Source organism: Lynx rufus, unplaced genomic scaffold (genome assembly GCF_022079265.1).
Source record: "Lynx rufus isolate CCGP_SWC_20201006 ecotype Redwood Valley unplaced genomic scaffold, mLynRuf1.p SCAF_11, whole genome shotgun sequence".
Lineage (NCBI taxonomy): Eukaryota > Metazoa > Chordata > Mammalia > Carnivora > Felidae > Lynx > Lynx rufus.
Genome location: NW_025814825.1, coordinates 11,064,624 through 11,091,664, shown reverse-complemented (window position 1 = coordinate 11,091,664; position 27,041 = coordinate 11,064,624). Strand labels below are relative to the sequence as shown.

Here is a 27,041-nt window from a genome sequence, read left to right as displayed (position 1 = left end):
GCTAGAACATGAATGGGGCAAAAATGCCACATATGAAAGACAACCCAAAATTTGATTTGGTCATGGGGAGGCAATTAACGGAAGTAAACAAAGAAGAAACACATAACACACTCGGCCCCACACTTACCAAGACAGTTGCAGGTTGGCAAATCAGAATCTTTCGTTGTGGACACCAGGTTTTTTGTAGGATTGGTAAAGAAGTTCATGGCATAATCATTAAAACTTTTCTGTGCACTGTCTACTGGGGAAAATTCTGATGCTCCAACACTGGATGAACAGACATCCTCTTCACTTTTGGTAGAAACCACTGTAATTCCACCTGAACACACTACATTTACATTCCTGAGAATTTGTGCTGGGTCTGGTAGGGGGGTCTCATGAGAGATACCAGGCAATGTCGGCAGTCTCTGATGCATGACTTGGTCTTTAACATCCTGCTGGAATTGTGTTTGGTCTTCGCCAGCCATTACATTAGCACACTGGTTAGTTGGAGAGGAGGCCTGGAGTAAAGGATGAGCTTTCTGATTGACATTCACGGATGGCTGTACCTGAGAATTATAAACTTTTTCTGTAAACGCCTGCCCATTGGATTCTGTTTTTAACTGGAATAATGGGAGAGAATCCAAAGGTTCAACCTTCATGGTTTTTTCCTGTGCTAATTCGGGATAATACCGCTCAAATTTTATCTGAGTGAGTGGAGGAAATAATTTTTTGTGTTCTAATGCTGAAGTCGTTTGAGTCAGTGGTTTCCATACTTTGGTTAGGGGAGGAATTTTTCCTAACAGAATGGGAAAATCATGTGGACCAAATTGACCAAATCTTTGAAATTTAGATGCTATCCAAATGTCATGTAACTTACTATACTCATATGATAGCTGTTCCCTCTTTTTCTGGTCATTATCTTGACCAGTTAGGACTACAGGCTTCTTTTTCCGCCGATCTCTTGATGGGGTAGATTTTGTCTTTTTCTGTGTCGTGTTCTTGTGCTTTGTTAATGATGAGCTATGATTGTTTTGTACACTGGAAGGTGGTTTCTGTTGTACTGTGATTTTCTCCTGACTGCATTTTTGCTGCACATTATATGCAACAAGATTTGTTGATGTACTTTCAGCCTTTTTGTCCTCTTGTTTTATATAATTGAATTTAATTATTGATGCAAGTTGTGTTAACTGTGTTGCAACATCTTCCTCTATTTTACTATGAACTGTATCTTGACACGATGGATCATCTTTTGAGTCTATCTGTTTACTGCTGGCCAGTGACTGGTTACAATACCCCAATTTATCACTTGTTGGTGGCAACTGATGCAAATTCTTAGAACCCTCAAGGGTAATTCTAGCTTGAGCAACATTTTTATTGGTGTCAATTTTAGACGAATTTGGATTTGGTATGAAAAGAGATCCTGAATTTGTGACTTTTGAATATTCCTGTGACTTTGTAGATGCTTGGTTAGCAGCTGAGTTGTTGTGTGACTTGGAAGTATTTTGGCCATTAAATACCACCGTGCTGCATGGACTTTGCTTTTCCAAAGATGGATAGTGATGAAGGCTTTCTGGCTCCCCTTGTAAGGTTGGGTCTTGAAGGTCTTTTTTTACCGAATAAAGGATAGCTTTACAGCTATTAAGCAAACTCGCTGTTCTGTGCTCTGTTTCTTCATCCTTCTCAGACTTTGATGGTGAGGAATTTTCTGATGGAGCTTCTGATAGTTGGGTCAGAGCTTCTATGGCCACCACTTGCTCCAATGTTAATCTCCTATCTTTCATCAGGGATAGAAGACTTGGTTGAACTGGAGATCCATCTTTTGATTCTTTACTTGGTATATTTTCTAGAGATTTGGGTTGATCACTTTCATTGTGTGTACTAGTATGACTATTTAGGTTGAAATTTGCTGGATCTGGGATAGACTTGCAGTTAAAGCTGGGCTTCTGGAAGACTGAAACATTACTTCTCCCCTTGAGATGATCACAGCTCGCATTAGTGGCAATGGAGCTCATGGCATTATGGTTGGCAGTGTCTTTCAGGAATTTATAGGAGTTGTTTTCAAATGCCTTGCCAAATTCTTCAATACTGAATTTTTTAAAACACACGTTGGTCTCGGTTGGTAAATAGTGTACATTTTTAATGCCATTTCTTACAGTTTGTGCAAACAATTTCTGAGGTTCTGGTAACTCGGTGAGTAGGACTTTCTTCTTGTCATCTTCAGAGTTTTTCAATTTTTCAGCTTCAGTCACAATTGCCTTAAATTCTCCTTTGACATGATCGGTTAAATGTGATTTCTTATTTTGCGTCCACTTCTCCACTTCAATACCTGTCATACTTTCTTCATTTTTAGTTACATTTTCAAGGGGAGGTGGGTTTAATTCCAATCTCTGTTGGTCCCCATGGCATTTACTGTATTCCATGGATTCTGACTTGGGGCCATTTACTGGTTTGTTGTCAAAATTTGCCTACAAAATGAACACAGAGATATCTCATATCATCTATGCAAACATACGAGTAAGAGCCATGGGAAATTTACAGTTTAATAGAAACTAAATGTAAAGCCCTGAAAAAATATTTTTGCTTTTTTTATGTGTTCAATAAAATAGCAATAATGGGTGTGTAGGAAAAAAGAAAAAGACCGAAGTACAAACTATCATAACCCACGTGTATTAATATTTTGGTATACTTAACTGTTTTTCCAAATTAATTTTTAAATATTTTTATGTTGGTACCATTCAATGGGCAATATCTATTGTTTGAAATACAAAATACACGCAGAAAAATGTGCAAATCATAAGTACATAACTAATTGAATTTTCACAAAACGAACACCTATGTGCCCAGATTCCAGGCCAAGAGACTCCCATCTGGTCATCATTTCACTGCCTGAGGGTAACCATTGCTTTGACATCTATCATAGATTTCTTTTGCTTACTTCCAAACTTTAAATAACTGACTTCCTTTCACTCAAAATCGTATTTGTGATTCATCCATGTTGTTAAGTATACTTGAAGTCCATTAATTCTTATTGTTGGACAGTCAAACAATGACTACAATGTATTGATTCTACTATACATGGACATTTGAATTATTTTTGGTTTTCGGTTATTGTAATTATATTGCCGTAACATATTACTCTTACAAAATCAGTTATTTTACCACTTAAAATCCTACAATTCAGTGGTTTTTTTTAGCATATTTACGATGTTATGCAACAATCATGTCTAATTCCAGAACATTTTCATCAACACTAAGAGAAACTTTTTCCCACTAAGCAATCACTGTTTACCCTAAGTTCCATAATTTATTTTTAAAAAATATTTTATCTTCTTACAATTTTTAATTTTTTAATCTAATTTAATTTTCTTTTCAGAGAGAGAAGAGGGTTCAAGCGAGCGAGCGGCAGAAAGGGAGGGAGGGAGAGAGAGAGAGAAGCAGGGCTTACCCAAAGCGGGGTTCGTGCTCATGCTCTCTCTCAAAATAAATGAATAAACATTTAAATTTGTTAAGTTTATTTATTTATTTATTTATTTATTTATTTATTTATTTAGAGAGACAGCAAGAGCAGGGGAAGAACAGAGGGAGAGAGAATCCCAAGCAGGCTCTGCACCACCAGCAGAGCCCGACATGGGGCTTGAACTCATGAACCCGTGACATCAGGACCTGAGCTAAAATCAATAACCAAACGCTTAACTGACTGAGCCACCCAGGCACCCCAATCTCAATTTTTTAAAACCATGAAACAGCTCAGCCAAAATTATAGCACAGGAATTCAGACACTAAGGGCATTTCCTCCTGCTGTCAGGGGCAAATGCAAAGACAAGCTCCACCTCCTAATCTTTAATATGGCTCTGCACATTCTACTCAATGCCTCAGAGAGAAAAAAATGTTAAGTATCAAAACTTAGGAGACTTCCTCTTTAATGAAGATGATATACCCGACTCCACAGACGAACAAGGAGTATTGGCTGAAAAATGGAATCAATGTTCAGGATAGTTATAGTTACATTCAAAATATAAAATATTGAAGCATTATCCAATTGTGTAATTAAACACTAAACAATCTTAGTGGAAATAAATTCTATCTAATTTCTTTAAAAAAAATTTTAACGTTTTATTTATTTTTGAGACAGGGAGAGACAGCATGAACAGGGGAGGGTCAGAGAGAGGGAGACACAGAATCTGAAACAGGCTCCAGGCTCTGAGTTGTCAGCACAGAGCCCGACGCGGGGCTCAAACTCACGGACCGTGAGATCATGACCCGAGCCGAAGTCGGCCGCTTAACCGACTGAGCCACCCAGGCACCCTTCTAATTTCTTGGTCAGGGTACACAAGTTACACAGGTTATGTTCAGTTTGTCAAAATATATGATACACACATATATACACATACATTTTCTGTATCTTTATTACATTTTAATAAGATTAATTAAAAATTAATCTGAGATAGTGGACTTTTTTTTTAAGACAGCAATGGTCTTTAATTAAGGAGCGACTGGGTGGCTCAGTCGGTTAAGCGTCTGACTTCAACTCAAGTGAATCTCATGATTCATGGGTTCAAGCCTGAGTTGGGCTCTGAACTGACAGCCTGGAGCCTGCTTTGGATTCTATGTTTCCCTCTCTCTGCCTCTCCTTGACTCATTCTTTCTCTCTCACTCTTTCAAAAATGAACAATGAGAAAATTAAAAAAAAAAAAAGAATCTTAAAAAAAAAATTCCATTGTTAATAGGCAAAAATGTCCAGGATATACTAGACAGTTGAAAAAACCCAACCAGGGGCGCCTGGGTGGCTCAGTCGGTTGGGCGTCCAACTTCGGCTCAGTTCATGATCTCGAGGTCCATGAGTTCGAGCCCCGCATCGGGCTCTGGGCTGATGGCTCAGAGCCTGGAGCCTGTTTCGGATTCTGTGTCTCCCTCTCTCTCTGACCCTCCCCTGCTCATGCTCTGTCTCTATCTGTCTCAAAAATAAATAAATGTTAAAAAAAAATTAAAAAAAAAAAGAAAAAACCCAACCAAACAAATAAGAGGATATAGAACCTGTACACATAATGCTTTTTTTTTTTTAAATAAAAAAAAGTGGGTGGGGCACCTGGGTGGCTCAGTTGAGTGTCAGACTTCAGCTCAGGTCATGATCTCATGGTTCATGGGTTAGAGCCCCGTATCAGGCTCTGTGCTGACAGCTTAGAGCCTGGAGCCTGTTTCGGATTCTGTATCTACCTCTCTCTCTGCCCCTCCCCTGCTTGCATTCTGTCTCTTTCTTTCTCTCTCTCTACCCCTTCCCCACTCACCTGCCTTTCTCTCTCAAAAATAAACATTAAAAAAAAAAAGTCCTAATTAAATAAAGTTTTGATTTTTAAAATTTATTTCCTTTAGGGGCACCTGAGTTGCTCAGTCACTTAAGCATCTGACTGGCTCAGGTCATGATCTGACAGTTCCTGGGATCAAAACCAACATCGGGCTGTCTGCTGTCAGCTCAGGGCCAGCTTTGGATCCTCTGTCGCCCACTGTGTGCCCCTCCCCTACTCATGTGCAAGCGCAGGTGATCTCTCTCTCTCAAAAATAAATAAACATTAAAATATATTTCCCTTAAATTTAAACCAAAATGGGGGCACTTGGGTGCCCCAGTTGGTTAAGTGGTTGAACTTCAGCTCAGGTCATGATCTCATGTTTCGTGGGTTTGAGACCTGCATCAGGCTCTATGCTCTCAGCTTGGAGCCTGGAGCCTGCTTCGGATTTTGTGTCTCCCTCTCTCTCTGCCCCTCCCCCACTCCCACTGTGTGTGTGTCTCTCTCTCTCTAAAAAATAAACATTAAAAAGTAAATAACTAAATGTAAACCAAAATTGATTAAACTTCCTATGAAAAGATTTCTAGCATACAGTAAGTGAAAAAAGCTCAAAGTTTATGTAGTATCAAATTACAAATTAAAGCATAAAGAAAGAGTGTGGAGTATATATGTATTTTATATTATATATACATAAATATATAGTAAGTTTATATATTAAAATATTTCAGGAATACCTGGCTGGCTCAGTGATTAGAGTGTGCGACTCAGTCTCAGGGTTCTGAGTTCGAGCCCCACGTTCCATGGAGAGATTGATGAAAAAAAATAAAATATAAAAAAAAATTTCAGGAAGGCTATGCACAATTGTCTACTTGTGTCGTATAGAAACTGTACTCAGTAGAATACTGGTAAATGTTTGACAATCAGATTGGGAAATGAGAGGGAGGAAACACTTTTGCAGTGTGGGCCAATTTTCATGGTGTGCACACCTCCACCATGGTGGACTGTAAATTATCAGCATGACACCCGAGAGGGTGTTAGGAAGAAAGGCGCACAATCCCAGAGCTGGAAGGAACTGATTTCATCATACCACTGAGTGCGCCAACAGAGACTGCTGGTGCAACAGGCTCCAGTAACTACATTACGAATTTTTCTTTTAAGTTTAATTATTTTTATTTTGAGAGAAAGCGAGCAGGAGAGGGGCAGGGAGAGGGAGAGGGAGAGGGAGAGAGAAAATCCCAAGGAGGCTCCAGTGCAGAGCCCGTTGCCTGGCTCTAATCCAGGAACTATGAGATAGTGACTTGAGCAGAAACAAGAGTCGCACGCTTAGCTGACTGAGTCACCCAGGCGCACCTGAATTTTTCTTTTTTAATGAAGATTTCCTTGACATTTAATCTACTTAGGCACAGTGAATTCCCAAATATCCATTTTGTGCCTCAAAACATTTGTTAACATCTACCTTCTCTAATGAGAAGCCAACTCTCCAAAGGGAGTGAATACTGAAAGGATGGCTGTTTTATTCCCTAACTTTCTATATGCACTCTGGGGACCCAAACTCATGCCACCTGCCCACTTGTGTTTTGTCTCTTCCTCCTCTACCACCCAAGGCTACCATTTAAGGGACAGTGAGTAATTCAAAGTCTCACAGCTTTCTCCTTTGCGCGCTATACTAGTCGCAAGAATAGAAGTTGCTCTGGGCCCCTCTCACCCATCCCAAACCAACAGGAATGTTGAACACCTTAGATCAGATCTGAGCCCAAGAGTTGCTGAGTCCCTCTGTTCTCTTATTTCTCCACATTCCTATCATAGTGATACTCTTACACCCATTCTTGAATGAGCTCAAATGGCATTGAGCAAAGTGGTATTTGATTCTGAAATGACTATGCCCTTTGGACAGAATCTGACTGTAGCCTCTCCCAACACTCACATTCCATACATGCTGTATTCCATACATGCTGTATCAAGAAACAGGTGCTCAGATGACATGAAAACATCTTTCAAAGCATGTACAGAGACATGGTCCACAAGACTCTGACCTTTACTATAGGTAGATCAGTGCTTCAACGTGCCTTTTGTTTTTGTTTTGTTTCGTTTTGCCGCCCGCCCTCCCCCCCATCCCAGGAGTCTTTTAAAGCTTTTTTTTCCCTAATAAACCAAGGGAAATGAAACTTAAATTTCACAAATATAGTGTGTATGTTTATGGAATGTAGCCCCATTGTAATTTCTATGATTTTTTCCACCTTTTCCCCCCAACCAAGATAATCTTTATCCCCTTTGAGGAAAAAATAAAAATTAAAAAAAAATAACACGCAGAAGAAAAGGAGCATCCCACAAAGTACTTATACCTAATCAGAAGCAACACCCTCAGGACTTATGTTCTCAACCTAAAAATTAAGTGTTTGGAGAAAAAATTCAGGAGGCCCACTGGTGGTTCCATTAATGTTGACTTTCAGATGATGCAATCATGCTGGATACTGTATTTTACCTCCTACATTCCCACAGAAGCATGGAGGTCAGCCCCTGCTCTGCACAACTGCTTTGAACAAACCCAAATTTAAATCAAAAGGAAACATTAACCAGTCATTCACCAAAGCGAAAATAAACATTTAACACACGTACACAAAAAAATCCTCCTTCAAAGTAGACCTGCAAAATAGTTACCTTATTTTGCTACGACAGTAAAAATTGTCTAGCTCTTTTCCTTTTTAGGCATAAAAAAAGGACACCTAGCCACCAAGTGTTGTAGCCCTAATATTTGAGCATTGCCTCTATCCTGTTTCTCCAGTTTGCCTACAGCCACCCTGTGAGATGTCCAAAGTTCAGAGAAAGGCAGGAGAGGGTGGGGTCTAAGGGACTGAGTTTGCACGTGTCCCCACTGGTCCCCACTGGTCCCCATTGGTCCTACCTTGGTGCCAGAATGAATTATGGTTCTTCCACACCTGGGCCAAATAGAAGCCATTGCAGAGACTTGGAAAGTTCCTTTTCCAATTCAATCCACCAGATATAGACGTCTTTTCTATTCTAAAGTTTTTACTCCAATCCCCAACAAAAACCCCACCCTTATTTGGCCACAGGGTCTCAGAATCCAAAGTAAATCCTTTACGTGGGGGTGGGGCAGAGGAGGGGAATCATGTCATTAGAGGGAGGGACAACTACTATTTAATACAGAAACATGTAAATTGTAGATTGGCTCCAAATGTATACAAAACTGAGGTAAGAACTCAACCTCTCTGGTCCCAGGTGCCCTTGTTCCTGACCTCCTCCTCTGAAGCTTTGAGCCAGTACAATTTACTCCAAGTCAAAAAGACTAAAACCATTCAGACCCCAAATCTTCCTGAAGCTATCATCCTATCACATTCCCTGGACATTCAAATATCTTAAATGGCTACCCCAAGATTAGACATGAGTCCTCAATCGCCGAATTCTATCATTCCTTAACCTACTCTTTTTAGACCTCCAAGGAGAGTCTCAACTGAAATTCTAAAATCTAGGTCTCCTTGGAGCTCCACACTTATGTGCCTCTGTCCCCAGGCTGTAGGTGTGTCCCCCTGAGCCTACAACTTGGAGGATTCCAAAGAGAAACCCGTTGTCCTTTTGTTCTTCAGACTTTTCATGAACAATCTTACCCATGCTTAAAGTTAAAAACCAACTCTTATCCAGTGTATTTTATTCTTTATATTTTGTGTACCTTCTTTCAAGTACTTGTCAGAATATGGGCTTTATTGGAATCAGACAGACTTTGGCTACTTTCCCTGGTTCCATCCTTATAAAACATGTGGCCTAGAGTAAGCCTTGCTCTATGGAGCCTCTTTGAGCCTCAGTTTCCTTTTTTTTTTCCTTAAAAGAATTTTTACATGATTATTTTTTAATTTTTTAAGTAGGCTTCACTCCCAGCATGGAACCCATTGTGGGGCTTGAATTCACAATTGCGAGATCAAGACCTGAGCTGAGATGGAGTCGGATGCTTAACCAACTGAGCCACCCAGGTGCTCAAGCTTCAGTTTCCTTAAGAAAAATCAGGATGGGTAACAGCATTCACTGAACAAGTTTATTTTGAGGATTAAATGAAACTATGTATTTACATATATTGTTAGACCTTATTACGTGTGGAAACGAACTATTTAGGGGAAGGATATCTATTAGGTAGTTCTTTCTTTGCTACATATATGTCCTTCAATATATAGCAAAACCTACTAATTCCAGTGTCAAGTCCACAATTAAGAAAAAAGAATATTTATTAGTGGTTATTATGCGTTGAGCACTGACTGCTGGCTAGTCATCAAAATTAACACTCTATTGGAACTATCTCATTTATGAGCTTCTCTTACTAAGTGTATTAATATCTCCATTTTTCTCATAGAAGTTTAAAAAGCTTAAGTAACAATCCAAACTCAAATGAATACTCTCAGAGCCAGAATCAATCAAGGTGCCTGTCTCTCACAAGACCTTATTGTTTAAACTCAAGGCACTGCTCTTTAAGTAATAATTAACATTTATGATGAATTCGATTAGTTACTAATATTTAGTAATGTTTACTGAACTAAGATTATGATAGATGCTTAACACTTAAAAGAACAACACAGTTCCTGTAATACTTTCTTTTCCCAGATTGTGGGAATTCTTGTTTTTCTGGACCCACTAGCCTACTTTCATTCACCTGTTTTGAGTTGTAACAGCATATACAGCATTGCTATTCAAAATATTATCACCTTTTGTGCAAATTCTACATATGCACTCTATATCAAGTGATGAAGTAGAGTTGGGTGAAATTAGAATCCAATTTACAATCCAACTCTTGAGGATATGGTCAGAGGCCATTGTCTCTTTTCTCTCCAAATGTTCCTTGGACTATATCCCTCCTTACTTCTGAATAACCCTGATTTGCTTTACCTTTTCCTAACTTTTTGCTCAAAATGATCAGTTTCATCTAATTACAAGGTTCAGTGAAAATGTACTGGTATTAAGTAATACCCTAATATGTAGTGCCACATTAATTTTTAAAAAACAATTAAAAGAACACAAAAAAAATGGCAGCTTACTTAATTCAATCAGACAGGAGTCAATCACAATGCAGTTTATATGCACTCATACTGTCAACGCTCGGCATACAAAGTAGGTTCCAAATACCTTGTTTTTCTCTTTTCTTTTCAGGGCATTTAAATGCTCCTCAAGATTTCAGGAGACTTGTCCCATGACAAATCCTGTTTTTCACTAGGGTTTATCCCCTATCAAGTCATTTTGCTTGGAATGTTCCTCCCTGGAATGATCAAAGATAAATCCAAGGACTTTGCCTCACCTAACTCCATCCAGGAGGCCATCAGATAACTAGTTTAATTCAAGATCCCACAAAGTAACAACAAAGGTTTCTTCAACTTTCAGTTCTTTCCAATATGGCTCACGTGGCCTTGGATCTTCCATGTGACATTGGGCCCTCCCTCAATGTTTCCCCTTGAAGAAAAGAAAAAGTGTCTACTTCTGTCTAGGCTTTCTAAGAATATAAGCTCCAAGAATACTGAGTATTTATTCAGCACTTAGCTGGTGATGATATGCACAGAGGTATTTACACATTCCTAACAGAAAAATCAGAGACCATTCTGGAGCCAAAGTATCAAGATCTGTATATCTTTCCCTTCTAGCTCCTTCCCCACAGGCCATAACAAACTCAAGTCTTTTCTAACTTAAAAAAAAAAAAACAACACCAAAAAACCTAGAGAAGCATTGAGCTCTCACCCTATCTCACTGCACCATTTTTACAAAAAAAAAAAAAAAAAAAAAAAAAAAAGGCCTTCAAATAACTATCTGTGATTCTGGACTAGAGTGCACTCTTCAGCCTACAATATAATTAGGCTTCTGCAGCCACCACCTCACTAAAACTGCCCAAGACTCACCAGTGCAGTCCCAATTCCCAAATTCGTTTCAGTGTCAGAATATCTTTTGATACTGTTGCTCAATTCTTTAAGATTCTCCCTTCAATTCTCCACACGTCATTTCAGTCTCCTTTGCTGGTTTTTCTGCCAACTTATAAGTTTTCATTTTTTTAATGTTTAGTTTTTAGAGAGACCAAGCTTGCGTGAGTGGGGGAGGGGCGGAGGGTGGGGGGGGGGGGAACAGAAGATTTGAAGTGATCTCTGCAAACCATGAGATCATAACCTGAGCCGAAGTCAGACACTCAACTGACTGAGCCAACCAGGTGCCCCTTTTCTGCCCACTTATAAGTGATGTTGTTCCCTTTTGCCTTCTCTCACGTCTCCCCATTTATCTACATATAGGCCTTCAGTTTACACCTGCTTGCTGATGACTCTTACGGCAAAACAAGATCTTTCCTCTAAACTACAAACTCAGATGCCAACTGGGCATCCTCACCAGGCAACTGAAACCCAACCACATCTAAAAGTTAATGAGTTATCTCTACTCTCACCCTGCTTTAACTCCAAAACCCACCTAGTATAATAACCCATGAGTCTTGTCAGAAGCCTCCTGCATTCAAAACCCAAATTCAGACAATGAATTCAGCAGTCTTGTTAAAACCTCTTCCTTTCATCCTGTGTTCTTCATTCCTACTGCTTTTGGCTCAGTGCATTCATTCTACAAATGTTTACAAGAGTACCTGCAACATGCTGTAGGCATGGTTAATGGGAGAGTTAACCCAAGAGGTACCAGATCTCACGGATATTACACTCAAATGAAGGTTAGGTAACAAACATTTTCAGAATCTAGTCTTTCACCACTACCCTTAGTGGATTAACCTCAGCAATGGGATTAGTTTCCAGTATGTAGCAGGTTGATACTTTTATATACTGTAGTTCTAAGGAAGCACTTTCCAATGAAAATACAATATGGGCTCCGAAATCATCTTAAAATTTTTAGGTGTCTTTCTTTCTTTCTTTCTTTCTTTCTTTCTTTCTTTCTTTCTTTCTTGTTTATTTATTTATTGAGAGAAGAAAGAAAGGGAGGGAGAGGTTCCCAAGCAGGCAAAATTTTTAGGAGGGATGTTTCTTTCTTTCTTTCTTCCTTCCTTCCTTCCTTTCTGTTTATTTATTTATTGAGTGAAGAAAGAAAGGGAGGAAGTGGATCCTAAGCAGGCTCCAAGCTGCCATCGTGGAGCCCAACCCGGGATTTGATCCCATGAACCGTGAGATTATGACCTGAGAGGAAATCAGTAGATAGATGCTTAACTGACTGAGTCACCCAGGTGCCCAAGGAGGTGTATTTCTTAAAAGTAAAAGGAACAGGTGAAACAAATTTTAATATATTTCGATGTAAGTCATCATATAAAAACTATTATTACAACATGTATGAATATAAAAATTAGTGGAGATATTTTAGTGTTTGTATATTAAGTCTAAGAAATTCAGTGCATGTTACACATGACACAAATTAATTCATTGCCAAATTTTCAATGGTTAAGGTAAAATGTAACCCCAAAACAAACTTGTATGGTAATAAAAATATTTCACTTTAATTCACGTTTAGCTTTTAAATCAATTAAACTTAATTCAAATTATGAAGTCAGTTTCTTAGTTGTACCACCCATATTTCAAGTATTAGATATGCAGTTATTTAAGGAAATCGGTTTACATGCAAATCTCATGGCTTTAGGCCACATTCCACAAGCACCTGGCTAAACAACAACATCACCCTGGGGTTTTTAGAAAACGAGATTCTAAACTAGCCCCTGCACAGTTCCTTTATTCTGAAGGTGGAAACTCTAGAAAGATTCAAACAGAGCATGGTAAGGGAACCTGGGAACCATTAACCACCAGAGCAAAATTCACATTTTTCAGTACAGGAAAGGCTTCCAAGATCCTAGCCTTGGCCAAATTTTACACAATGTATCTTGCACTGGCAGTATCCTCAGACCAACCCCACCCCCAAGTTTGCTTCCCCTTGGCTATTTTAGGCAGCCCAGTCTTTTCTCAAGTAGCAGTTTTTATAGTAGAATGCCCCTTAATCATTCAACCCTCCCCCATCCATTTTGCCCCCCAAAAAACCCCACCTACAATTAGAAGAAAGGTATCTGTAGAAATCAACTATTTTTGACAATCCCCCATCTGGTAAAAAACCAAGCATTTAGTAACCATCCCCCTCCCCACCTGCCCCCACTCAGATAAACCGAACACTCCTTCCTTTACTATCTCTGCATGGCCATTTATCATTATCAATTGATTGTACCTACTTATTTCTTTGCAATGCTGTCTCTTCATTCTGGACTTTAGTCCCCAGAGTACAGATCTTGGTGATTTGTCTTCTAGGCTCAAAAATGTGTTTTATTTTGGGGCACCTGGGTGGCTTAGTCTACTGAGCGTTCGACTTGGGCTCAGGTCATCATCTTACGGTTCGGGGTTCAAGCCCCACATTGGGCTCAATGCTGTCAGCCTCTCAGCACGGAGCCCACTTTGGATCTTCTGTCTCCCTCTCTCTGCCCCTCCCCCACCTGCACTCTCCCAAAAAGAAATACATATCAAAAACAAATAAATAATTTCTTTACTGTGTTTTATTTAGGGGACAAATGGGGAGATCTAAGTATACACTTGGTATTAGATAGTATTAGGGTATTGTAATAATGTATGATTGTATGGTATGACTTAACTTTAAAGATGATTACCTACATCTTTCCGATGGTTTGTACACATACAAAAACTCAGTTATTGGTGGTGTTCACTGCCATATTCTTTCAACTTGTTTTCTGTGTAAATTTTTTATTTAAAAAGCTGGATGATTATCTGAATAAAATATGAATGAGAGATACGTGGGTGGCTCAGTTGGTTGACCGTCCAATTCCAGCTCTGGTCAGGATCTCATGGTTCTCGAGTTTGTGGCCCACATTGGGCTCTGTGTTGCCAGTGCGAAGCCTGCTCCAGATCTTCTGTGTCCCTCTCGCTCTGCCCCTCCCCTGCTCACTCTCTGTCTCAAAACTAAATAAACTTATAAAACATAAATACATAATGAATAAGTACACAAATGAACTTAGAAGAAAAACACAGGATGCTTTAATCTGGGGAGACTTTCCAATTTAGCTTGTATTCATTTGTAAATATTATTTTAGAATAAAGGAATAGTTCTTCTTTTCTAAATGTCAATTTTTCAAATACTTGTTTTCAGAAAGTGCTGCTTCTGAAACCAGACACCTTAAGTAGCAGGATTGGTTAGGAAGTTATTTTATATAAACTTGTTCTAGTCTTCTTGTCTCCGGCAAAACAGTCCCCAGGATATAGCATCACTAGACTGACTCCTTTCTCATCCACCACCAGTCTGTATATAACACCTTTCCCCACAACCAGAGCTCCAGTTTTCTTCTATCTAATTCCCCCGTTTTTTTAAAAAAAATTTTTTTAACGTTTATTTATTTTTGAGACAGAGAGAGACAAAGCATGAACGGGGGAGGGTCAGAGAGAGGGAGACACAGAATCTAAAACAGGCTCCAGGCTCTGAGCTGTCAGCACAGAGCCTGACGCACGGTTCGAACTCACAGAACACGAGATCATGACCTGAGCCGAAGTCGGCCGCTCAACCGACTGAGCCACCCAGGCGCCCCTAATTCCCCTTTTAATGCATGACTCAATCTTGGCAAGAAGAGAAACCCAGGTAAGCACTTACAGGCAAAGTCATGAAGCTAGGAGCTACTACAAACCAATACAAGTTACCATCATGGGTTTACTCCTTTTTTCCTTCTTTTATTTCCATAAAATAAGTACAATGATGGAAATTTTTGCCCTATCTTTCTCTTTTTATTAGAAGTAATAATTTGGGGCGCCTGGATGGCTCAGTTGGTTGAGCGTCCAACTTCGGCTCAGGTCATGATCTTGTGTTCTGGGAGTTCGAACCATGCGTCAGGCTCTGTGCTGACAGCTTAGAGCCTGGAGCCTGCTTCTGATCCTGTGTCTCCCTCTCTCTGCCCCTCCCCCGCTCATGCTCGCGCGCGCGCGCGCGCGCGCGCTCTCTCTCTCTCTCTCTGTCAAAAATAAATAAACATTAAAAAAAGCTTTAAAAAAAGAAGTAATAATTTAAGTGGCACCTGAATGCCTCAGTCAGTTAAGCATCCAACTCAATTTCTTCTCAGGTCATGATCCCATGGTTCATGACTTCAAGCAACGCGTGGGGTTCTGTACTGACCACATGGAGCCTGCTTGGGATTCTATCTCTCACACTCTCTCTGCCTCTCTCTCTCAAAATAAATAAATAAACTTAAAAAAATAAAAAGAGAGGCGCCTGGGTGGCTCCATCGGTTAAGCGTCCGACTTCAGCTCAGGTCATGATCTCACGGTTCGTGGGTTCGAGCCCTGTGTCGGGCTCTGTGCTGACAGCTCAGAGCCTGGAGCCTGCTTCAGATTCTGTGTCTCCCTCTCTCTCTACTTCTCCCCCGCTCACACTCTGTCTGTCTCTCTCAAAAATAAATAAAACGCTGAAAAAAATTTTTTTAAATAGAAAGAAATAAGTGATAATTTAAAAATATTTTGGGGCACCTAGGTGACTCTGTCGGTTAAGCATCCGATTTCGGCTCAGATCATGATCTCACGGTTTGTGGGCTTGAGCCCCGTGTCGGGCTCTGTGCTGACAGCTCAGAGCCTGGAGCCTGCTTCGGATTTTGTGTCTCCCTCTCTCTCTCTCTGCCCCTCCCCTGCTTGTGATCTGTCTCTCTCTCTCTCTCAAGAATAAACATTAAAAAAAATTTTTTTAATAAAAATATTTCTAGATTTACATGTTTCTTTAATAAGAAAAATAATTAAGAAACATGTATAAGAATGTTTATGGAAAGACCTGTTTGAGCTGCATCATAACAGCAAATACTTCAAAAACAATACAGGATTAGGTGAAAAAAGCATGGTATGGTATGTCTGTATAATGGAATTCTAGGTAGCCAATGAAATATCATGTACCGAAATGGCAAAGGGTCCAAAACATTTCATGAGAAGAGCAGTTGAAGAGGAACATGTAATACAGTTTTCTATGTGTGTATGTGGGGATGTCTGGGGAGAAATCTCTAAGTGTAGATTTAAAACAACCAAGGGGCATCTGGGTGGCTCAGTCGGTTAAGCGTCCGACTTCAGCTCAGGCCACGATCTCACGGTTTGTGGCTTTGAGCCCCACATTGGGCTCTGTGTTGACAGCTCAGAGCCTGGAGCCTGCTTAGGATTCTGTGTCTCCCTCTCTCTCTGCCCCTCCCCCACTCACACTCTGTCTCTGTCTCGGTCTCTCTCTTTCTCTCTCTCAAAAATAAACATTAAAAAAAATTAAAAACAACCGAAGAGGGGGCACCAAGCTGGCTAAGTGGGGAGAACACTCAACTCTTGATTTTAGGGATGTGAATTCAAGCACCACATTAGGTATATAGATTAATCATAATAAAATCTTAAAAAAAAATAAAAAATAAATTAATAAGGGGCACCTGGGTGGCTCAGTTGGTTATGCATCAACTCATGATTTCGGCTCAGGACGTGATCTCTCTGTTCGTAGGTTCCTGGGTTTCAGCCTGGAGCCTGCTTGGGATTCCCTATCTCTGCCCATCCCCTGCTCTCTCTCTCTCTCTCTCTCTCTCTTTTAAACACGTAAGTATTTTAAAAAATAAATAATACAATAAAACATCTGAAGACATACACAAAAAACTAGTCCTGAGGTTATTGATGTGAAATAAAAGAGATGGAAAGGACAGGAGAAAGAAAATGGGAATTGTAACATTTAGCACTTTGCTATTTAAAATTTTTTTCAACTAGTATCTGTTCCTTTTATATTTTTTAAATTATAAATGGATACAAAACTGAAAAACCAGAAAAGTACGTCTGCCAAATTCCAGTATTAATTAATTTTCTATAAACAGAGGTTTCATTCCATTAATAATAAATAAATGTTAAGGATCTAAATAGGTATTTTTCCAAAGACTAAAATGCATATGGCCAACAGGTACTTGAAAAGGTGCTAATCATGATTAATTATCACAGAAATGTAAATCAAAAGCAAAATGTGATATTACCTTAATGAGGTAGTAGCATTATTCACAATTGTCAAGGTAAGGAATTGGGTTAACCGAAGTGTCTCCAGACAAATGAATGGGGACAGATAAATGGGTAAAGAAAACGTGTGTATATGTGTGTGTGCGTGCACACATATTGGAATAGATTATTCAGCCTTTGTTTGCTTTCTTTTTAAAAATTTATTTTGAGAGAGAGAGAGAGAGAGAGAGAATCCAAGCAGCCTCCACACCGTCAGTTGTAGAGCCTAACACAGGGATCAGTCCCAAGAACCATGAGATCATGACCAGAGCTGCGATCAAGAGTTAGACAATCAACCGACTGAGCTACCCAGGTGTCCCTTATTCAGTCTTTAAAATGGAGGAGGAAATCCTGTCATTTGAAACAATATGGATGACCCTCAGAGGCATTATGGTAAGCGAAAAATGTCAGAGAAAGACAAATATTGCATGGAAACACTTACACATGAAATTTAAAATTTTTAAAAGACAAACTCAAAGAAACAGTAAAAAAAAAAAGTGATTGCCAGAGACTGCGGGGGTGGGGGGGTGGTGGCCGGGAGTGGAGCAAATAGGGAGAGGTTGGTAAAAAGGGTACAAGTTTTCAGTTATAAGGTGAATAAAGGCTGTGGATCCCATGTACAACATGGTGACTATAGTTAATAACACTGTACTATATAATTAAATTTGCTAAAGGAGTAGAATTCAAATGTTCTCACTGAAAAGAAAAATTAAAGTTAAATCTGTGAAGTGACATATGTGTTACTTTGATGGGGGAATTCTTCCATGGTGCTATACATAAATCAAATCACCACATTACACACTTTAAATATCCAAATTTACCAGTTATACCTCAATAAAGCTGGAAAACCCTTAGTAATAATTTTAAATGTAAAACAATATAATCAATTTAAAAATGTCAGACTGACAAACAATAATAATTCATAATATCTAGACACGAGAAACTCGTTACTCTTGGTTCAATTTCAAATTTATAGATGGCAGGGAGCCTGGTAGCTCCGTTAAGCATCTGACTTCTTGATCTAGTTTCCTGAGATGGGAGCCCTGCCACTGGCTCTCTGCTGACAGGGTGGAGCCTGCTTGGGATTCCCTCTCCCTTTTTCTCTGCCCCTCCCCTGCTTGCACAAATGGGTGCAATAAATAAATAAAGAAAGAAATGGCAGTAGTTACCAAAAATTTAAATGTATGCATCAAAGCATATTCTACTTTTGTTTATATTTCTCTGAAATATTTTTGCCCCTCCTATGAGTTTGAACTCTCTTTCCTTTAGAAGTGTCCCTTGTGCGTAGTATATCACTTAATTTAGACTTTGTTTTATTTCCCTAATCTGAAGCATGTCTTTTAGATGGTGGTTATATTTTATAGACACACTGTAATAATAAGTGTTTGGTGCTGGTAGGTTTTTTGCTAAATGGGTTATTTTTCTTTTTATTCTCTTTTCCTCTATTAATTTAAAAGACATAGACTCTCTTTTACATTTACTACTGATTCCTGTCATGTCTTTAAATATTATTAACTCCATATTTCTCAATTTATTAAAATGATAATGGATATCTACTTAAACTGATCCAAAAAGGAGCACACAGTAAATTAATATGAAAAGAACCAAGGTGCAAAGAAGCAACATGGCACAGTCTAATTTTTATAAAACAATAAATGTTAGTACGGTCATAGGACATTTATCATATAAGACAATTGTTAACACTAGGTACATCTGGGTAAGATGGGAGAAGTAAATTTTCCACAAGAAATAAATTTACAATTAAAGAAAACGAGAGGCTCCTGGGTGGCTCAGGAGAAACAAACTCACGCTCCGTTTCTCTCTCCCAAAAATAAATAAACATTAAAAAATAAAATACAATAAAGAAAAAGACACTTTCTACCATGGGGGAGGGAGGCTCGAACTCACGATCAAGAGTTGCATGCTCCTCTAACTGAGCCAGCCAGGTGCCCCATGAAAAAGATACTTTCTTTTTTTAATTTAAAAAAAAAAATTTTTTTTTCAACGTTTTTTATTTATTTTTGGGACAGAGAGAGACAGAGCATGAACGGGGGAGGGGCAGAGAGAGAGGGAGACACAGAATCGGAAACAGGCTCCAGGCTCTGAGCCATCAGCCCAGAGCCCGACGCGGGGCTCGAACCCACGGACCGTGAGATCGTGACCTGGCTGAAGTCGGACGCTTAACCGACTGCGCCACCCAGGCGCCCCTCTTTTTTTTAATTTTTAAAAAATGTTTATTTATTTTTGAGAGAGATACAGACTGACAGACAAGAGCGAGTGAGGGGCTGAGGGAGAGGGAGACACAGAAGCCAAAGCAGGCTCCAGGCTCCAAGCTGTCACAACAGAACCCGACACGGGGCTTGAAACCACAAACCATGAGATCACGACTTGAGCTGAAGTCAGACGCTTAACTGCCTGAGCCAACCAGGTGCCCCCAAGATACTTTTAATAAGTGTCTAGAATGTAACCTGCTTGGATTCACATCATTTGGAACAAAACACCAGCACATATCATCGTTTCATGTATTTCATAGTGCAAACAAACTGCCATAGAGGGCACCTGTGGGGCTCAGTGGTTTAAGCATCTGACTTCAGCTCAGGTGATGATCTCACAGTTCGAGTTCAAGTCCCGAACCAGGTGAGCGGGAGCCCCGTTTCTTTCTCTCCCTCCCCCACCTCTCTGCCTCTCAGTCACTTGCGCGCCCCCGCCCCCACCAAAAAAAAGCCACTGATAAAAATGAAGCCATTACAAAAAACTTCACTGAAGTTATGTCATTACTACCTATGCAGAGGCCACTGTATTTTCCCTCATCATCTTATGTATTTCTTTGACAGTTATGAACAGACAAATTCAAATCTGGGACTATATTGGTTTTTAAATCTTCATAAACACCTTAAACATCCTGGAATATAAATCCAATGAAGAAAAAGGGAAACAAGAATCAGAAAGGGGCACAATTCGGAATTCCACAGTTCCCAAAAGACCGGTGTGATACAATAAAACAGAAAATCACACACTTTAAAACCATACCACTGAGGACAGTTGTAGAGACTGACATAGCTGAGCATAAGGCTTTTAATAAAAATAAACAAAGAGAACACCAGAAAAAAAAAAATGTCTCCTAGTCTGTGAACATTGACTTTCTGTTGCCACTGAATTTTTCTCACCTTTTATGAATTTCAAAGCTACAACCTGACCCTAAAATACCTCTATTCTGTTCCTCACTGGAAAGCTGCCAGGAGAACTTTTGTGGCCTGTTCTTAAGCCATTCAGATGCTTGCTAACAAATGATATGACAGCCATAGAAACTAACAGAACTGTTGAGAACATGAGGCTCCAGGCATGAAGGAGCCTTAGCAGATGTTGTTATACATTTGGACATTAATAATGAAGCAATTCCTACAAGGCCTCTTGGTATTATACTTGCAAAACTGATTCAAACAAATCAGCTCGGGAAAGAGCAATCAGTGGAGCTAAAAGCTGGATTAAATATGGTAAACAAAGGAGCCTTGCCAGGGGTGAGCAGAACTTGGCTAGGAGAGACACAAATAACATCCTAAGACCTACTAACTCTAACAACGAATTGAACAACACAGAAAAGAGTCACGTTGGGGCCAGTGATAAATTTACAGCCAATGCTACAAACCAATGCAAGGGAGAAAATTTCAATAACATTCTAAATGAACACAAAAGTATGGCAATCATTTCACAATAGATATATATACCAAATAAGCATGTTGTACACCTTAGACTTACATGGTGTTATATGTACAGTATGTCCCAGTAAAGCTGGGGAAAAAATAAATTTGAAAAAATTCAAATAAAGTTCAATATATTTTTTTTTTGTATAATATTTCAGAAACTGTGGAAATAAAGACAGGTAGAGAATTCATTTCAAAAGATGGAAAATGTCTGGGGAAGTATAAACCAAGGCTGAAATTCTAAGGAGGAAGTGTGGAAAAGATCAGGCAGAAAATTAAAAGCAAAGCAGTTGGTTCTAGAAAACAACACAACTACACCAGCAAATGCAATAATCCCCTTTACACAACCCAAGAAAAAGTCACCTTGAGCTATAAACTTACTCATTATTATGTTTAGTTCTAAGAGATAAGAAGCCAGCTACACGAAAGTGATGGAAACTATCAGGCCTGGCGTTTTTACATCACATACACTGCAGTTCCATACCCCTTACCCTTTGCCTGGGGTGCGCGCTGGGTTTTACCAATTATGCGACAGATACACCAGAGGCTAAACATGCGCTGATATAAAACCCTTACCACACAAGCTTAGTAGTTAAGTAAGTTATGAAGTGACCATCTGTGTTTTCTGCTTAAGCAGATGAGAGGATCTCAAGGTTAGAAGAGACCTTCAAGGGCATGGAATCCACCTCCTTATGCTAGGCACAATACCTCTATTAAGTGATTCATCAGTATTTGCTTAAGTACCAAAAGTAACAAGAACTACCTCTCAACAGAACAGTATGTGGTTTCTTCCTACTCCATACTCATCAATCTTATTTTTATGCTTGGAACCTGACAGAGCAAGTCTTCCTTAACCCTTTAATTACCGATGTGTGATGGAGTACAGCCCACAGAATAAAATAAGTAGCTCTGAGTCCATACTGAGATAAATAATCGAATAAATAAGTGGGAGAAGAGGGACAGTGCTTTCTTACAGTACAATTTCCATTAACAGATGGAGAGGAATGGTAGAAACAGAAAATGACCATTTGGTAAGCACCACGTTAATAATTCTTGGGAGCAAGAATCATGTATGAGTACTAAATAAAATCAGTGGGTAAAATTATGAAGGAAAGCAGGATATTTTCAGAGTGTCCAAGTACCTCCACACAGGATACTTTTAAGGAAGGTCCACTCCCACTATGGAGCCCAAAGCAGGGGTAGAACTCATGACATTGAGATCAAGACTTGGACCCTCGGGGCGCCTGGGTGGCGCAGTCGGTTAAGCGTCCGACTTCAGCCAGGTCACGATCTCGCGGTTCGTGAGTTCGAGCCCCACGTCGGGCTCTGGGCTGATGGCTCAGAGCCTGGAGCCTGTTTCCCATTCTGTGTCTCCCTCTCTCTCTGCCCCTCCCCCGTTCATGCTCTGTCTCTCTCTGTCCCAAAAATAAATAAAAAACGTTGAAAAAAAAAATTAAAAAAAAAAAAAAAAAAAAAAGACTTGGACCCTTAACTGAATGAGACATGCAGCGCCACCACCCCCCCCCCCGCCAACACACACACAAGATAATTTTAAAATATTTTTAAGTTTATTTATTTATTTATTTTTAAAAGTTTATTTGTTTGTTTGTTTAGAGAACCAGTGGGGGAAGGGCAGATAGAGATGGGGACAGAGGATCCAAAGCACACTCTTGAGATGACTGAAGACAGCCTGATGTAGGGCTTGAACTCCCGCCCCTATTTATTTATGTTTTGAGAGAGAGTGAACAGGGGAAAGACACAGGGAGAGGGAGAGAGATTCTCAAGCAGGCTCCGCGCTCTCAACACAGAGCCTGATACGGGGATCATGACCTGAGCTGAAATCCGATGCTTAACCACCCAGGGTCTCCAAGATACTTTTTAATTACAAAGGGAAACAGTAATTTCATAGAGAAGAATCCTGGCAGACACCTAAGCCAAGAAATCAAAGTTAACTCAGACATGAGACCTGATATCATACACTGAGAAAGGCCCGTTGCTTCTGTTGATTCTTGCCAAAAATGCATATCCTAAATTTAATCATGAAAGAGCATTAAACAACCCAACTTGAGGGACGTTCTACAAAATAACTTATGAAGAGGGCACCTGGGTGGCTAAGTCAGTTGAGCGATTTGGTTTCAGCTCAGCTCGTGATCTCACAGTTCATGACTGCATCAGGCTCCATACTGAAGGTGAGGAGTCTGTGTGGGGTTATCTCACTCTCTTTCTCCCCTCTCTCTCTGTTCCTTCCCCTGCTGAATCTGTCTCTCTCTCAAAATAAATAACTAAACTTAAAAAAATAAATAACTGGCCAGGATTCTTTAAAAGTGCCAATGCCACAAAAGACTTTTTAACACACTGAGAACTATAGCAGTCTGAAGACTAAAGAGATGTGCCAACTAAATGTGATGAGGTTGGTTTTTTTTTTTTTTTAATGTTTATTACTTATTTTTGAGAGAGACAGAGCACAAGTGGGGGAGAGGCAGAGAAGGGGACACAGAATCCCAAGCAGGCTCCAGGCTTGGTGCTGTCAGCACAGAGCACAACGTAGGCCTTGAACCCACGAAGGGCAAGATCATGACCTGAGCCAAAGTCGGACACTTAACCAACTGAGCCACCCAGGCACCTCGAGAGAGAAAGAATCTTAAGCACGTTCCATGCCAGTGCAGAGCCCAAGGCAGTGCTCAATCCCACAACCCTGGGATCATGACCTCAGTAGAAATCAAGCATCGGATGCTCAACTGATTGAGCCACCCAGGCGCCACTGATGATGAGAGATCTTAACTGAACCCTGCGCCCCCAACAAAAGGACAGTTGTAGGGAAACTGGCAAAATTTGAATTAGGTCTTTAGAACAGTAAATAGTATTGTGTCAATGTTAATGTCAGATGTGAGACATTAACATTTGGGGATGTTGCTCAACATCACTCATCATCAGGGAATTTCAAATCATATCACCTCACATCTGTCAGAATGGCAAAAATCAACAACACAAGAAACAATAGGTGTTGGTGAGGATGTGGAGAAAAAGGAAACCTCATGCACTGTTGGTGGGAATGTAAACTGGTGCACCCAATGTGGAAAACATAAGTTAAAAAGAGAACTACTCTATTCCAGCAATTGTATTATTGGATATTTACCAAAAAAATACAAAAACACTAAACGAAAAATATACATTTACCCCTATATTTATAGCACCATTATTTTCAATAGCCAAATTACGGAAACTGCATAAGTGTCCATCGAGTTATGAATGGATAAAGAAGATATTACACACACACAAATACATACAATGGAATAGTATTCAGCCATATAGAAGAATGAAATCTCATCATTTGCAACAACATGGATGGAGCTAGTGTGTATAATACTATGTGAAATAAGTCAGTCAGAGAAAGACAAATACCACATGATTTCCACACACTTGGAATTTAAGAAATAAAACAAATGAGCACAGGTGAAAAGAGAGAGAAACCAAGAAACAGACTCTTAAAAAGAACAAACTGATGGTTATCAGTGGAGAGGTGGGGGGGGGATGAATTAAATAAGTGATGGGGATTAAAGAGTACACATAACATGATGAGCACTGGGTGATGTATAGAACTGCTGAATCACAATACTGTACAACTGACTGTAATATAACACCATATGTTAACTATACTGGAATTAAAATAAAAATTTTAAAGATCATTTGGGGATGTTGGGTAAGTTCTTTGTGCTATTTTTACAGTATTCTTTATTTTTAATGTTTACTTATTTATTTTTAAGGGAGAGGGAGAGGCAGAGAGAGGGAGACAGAGAATCCCAAGCAGGCTCCGTGCTGTCAGCGCAGAGCTCGACTTGGGGCTCGAACTCATGAACCGTGCGTGATAGCGTGACCTGAGCTGAAATCAAGAGTCAGACACCTTGAGCCACCCAGGTGCCACTATTTTTGCAATAGTGTTATAAATTAGAAATGATATTCAAATAAAAACTCAAAAATATTTACTTGTCATAACCAAGAGCCAGCCCATTCTCCTCTACCCAAGACTTCTCCACCCTCAAGGCTTCTATTGGAATTTTACACAGAAGGACTACTTTTTACAATATTCAGCGTACTAGTTGCTTCTCTTTAATCACAATGGTAGGGCTTACATTTTTTATTTTAATCAAAATTTCTTTGATTTTATTACATTCTTATTACAGGAAGAAAAAAAAACTGGCACATTAAGGAAAACCAGAAGAAAGACTCCAAATCATTTACTCAGGCAAAACTAAATTGTCGTCTGCCAGATCCTTTTTTATGTATATAAATATATTATATTTGATGCACTGTATTTTTAAAACAAAAACGAGATCTATACCATATGTCATTTTGTAACCTATTTTTTTCACTTAAAAAATATAGTTATATCTCTCTTAAAGACTAAAGCATACTTTTAAGACTCTAGCCAAACTGCTCTCCAGGAAGATAGTATCAATTTATTTTCAAAGTGCCATGTGTCCCATTTTAACTCCAACTTCCCATATTTCCTAATCTTGTTGTTTTACCTTTCCAAATTCATATAAAACAAAAATGAAAACAGAATCTTGATTCAGATGTTCAAATTATTGTAGAGGTTGACCATTTGAAAACTATTTCTTGAACATATTTATAGTTCTTCTTTTGTGATGTTGACTCTTTAGCAAGTTCTTTATTTTAAACTTCCAGACAATTCTTTCATTTTCTTTTTTTTTTTTAAACATTTATTTATTTTTGAGAGACAGAGAGAGATAGACCATGAGCGGGGGAGCATCAGAGAGAGGGGGGACACAGAATCCGAAGCAGGCTCCGGGCTCTGAGCTGTCAGCACAGAGCCCGATGTGGGGCTCGAACTCACAGACCGTGAGATCATGGCTTGAGCCGAAGTTGGACCCTTAACCAACTGAGCCACCCAGGCGCCCCTACAATTCTTTCATTTTCCATGACATCATAAACATCACTGATATTATTTAGGTGCTCTTATTTCCAAGTACTGTCATTATTATGGGATACCATCTATCTTAACCAGAAATTTGAACTCTGTTTAGACCAACTGTGAGCAAAATTTTGTACACTATCACCAAATATCCTGAACTTCAATTCCTCTTCTGTATGTTCTTCATTTCTTTTTATGAAAAAAATTTTTTAACGTTTATTCATTTTTGAGAGACAGAGACAGAACATGAGTGGGGGAGGGGCAGAGAGAGAGGGAGACACAGAATCTGAAGCAGGCTTCAGGCTCTGAGCTGTCAGCACAGAGACCGACATGGGCCTCAAACCCACAAACCATGAGATCATGACCTGAGACAAAGTTGGACACTTAACTGACTGAGTCACCCAGGCACCCTATTTTTTTATTTTTAGACAGAGAGTGAGTGGGGAAGGGGCAGAGAGGGTCACAGAAAGAATCTTAAGTAGGCTCTGGGCTCAGCATAGAGCCAGACGCATGGCTTGAGCTCCCAAACCAGGAGACCATGACCTGAACCAAAATCAAGAGTCAGATGCTAAAATGTCTGTGCAACTCAGGTGTCCCTTGACTCTACTCTTCATACTGTTATTACATATTCAATATTATAAGACAGATGCATGGATTATATACCTTTAAATATCTGTGCTTAGTTAAGTATGTATATTTTAATACTAACTATAATGATGGAAAACTAGAAGTCAATTCATTCTCCTGGATGATAAGGTTTTCTTCCAAAATTATTAACGTAACTTAATAATGTTATTTTAAAGTAATATAGAGTATATTTTTCAAAAATAAATAAAGATAATTATCATAGTGCCATATGATGGGTTAACAAGAATAGCCATCATTAGTAGGATTAAATAAAAAAATTCCTAAACCAAATGTTGGTTAAGATGTGGAGAAACTGGAATTCTCATAATTACAGTAGAAGTATAAAATGATACATTCACTTTAGAAAATTGCCGTATTTTTTAAAGTTTATTTTATTTATTTTGAGAGCAGAGAGAATGTGTACACACACAGGGTAGGGAAGAGACAGAGAGAGAGCGAGAGGAGATTCCCATGCAGGCATGGGACACAGAGCCCAACACAGGGCTTGACTGCATGAACCATGAGGATCATG

At 39.3% G+C, this 27,041-nt stretch overlaps 1 protein-coding gene across 1 annotated transcript in view; it reads right to left on the bottom strand.

Annotated features, from left to right (window-relative positions):
* TET1 (tet methylcytosine dioxygenase 1) overlaps window positions 1–27,041 on the bottom strand; it is a 123,588-nt gene that overhangs the window by 51,553 nt on the left and 44,994 nt on the right. The window contains exon 3 of the mRNA XM_047072861.1: window positions 128–2,447. Within this exon, the coding sequence (XP_046928817.1) occupies window positions 128–2,447 (2,320 nt within the window). The remainder of the gene's footprint in view (window positions 1–127; window positions 2,448–27,041) is intronic.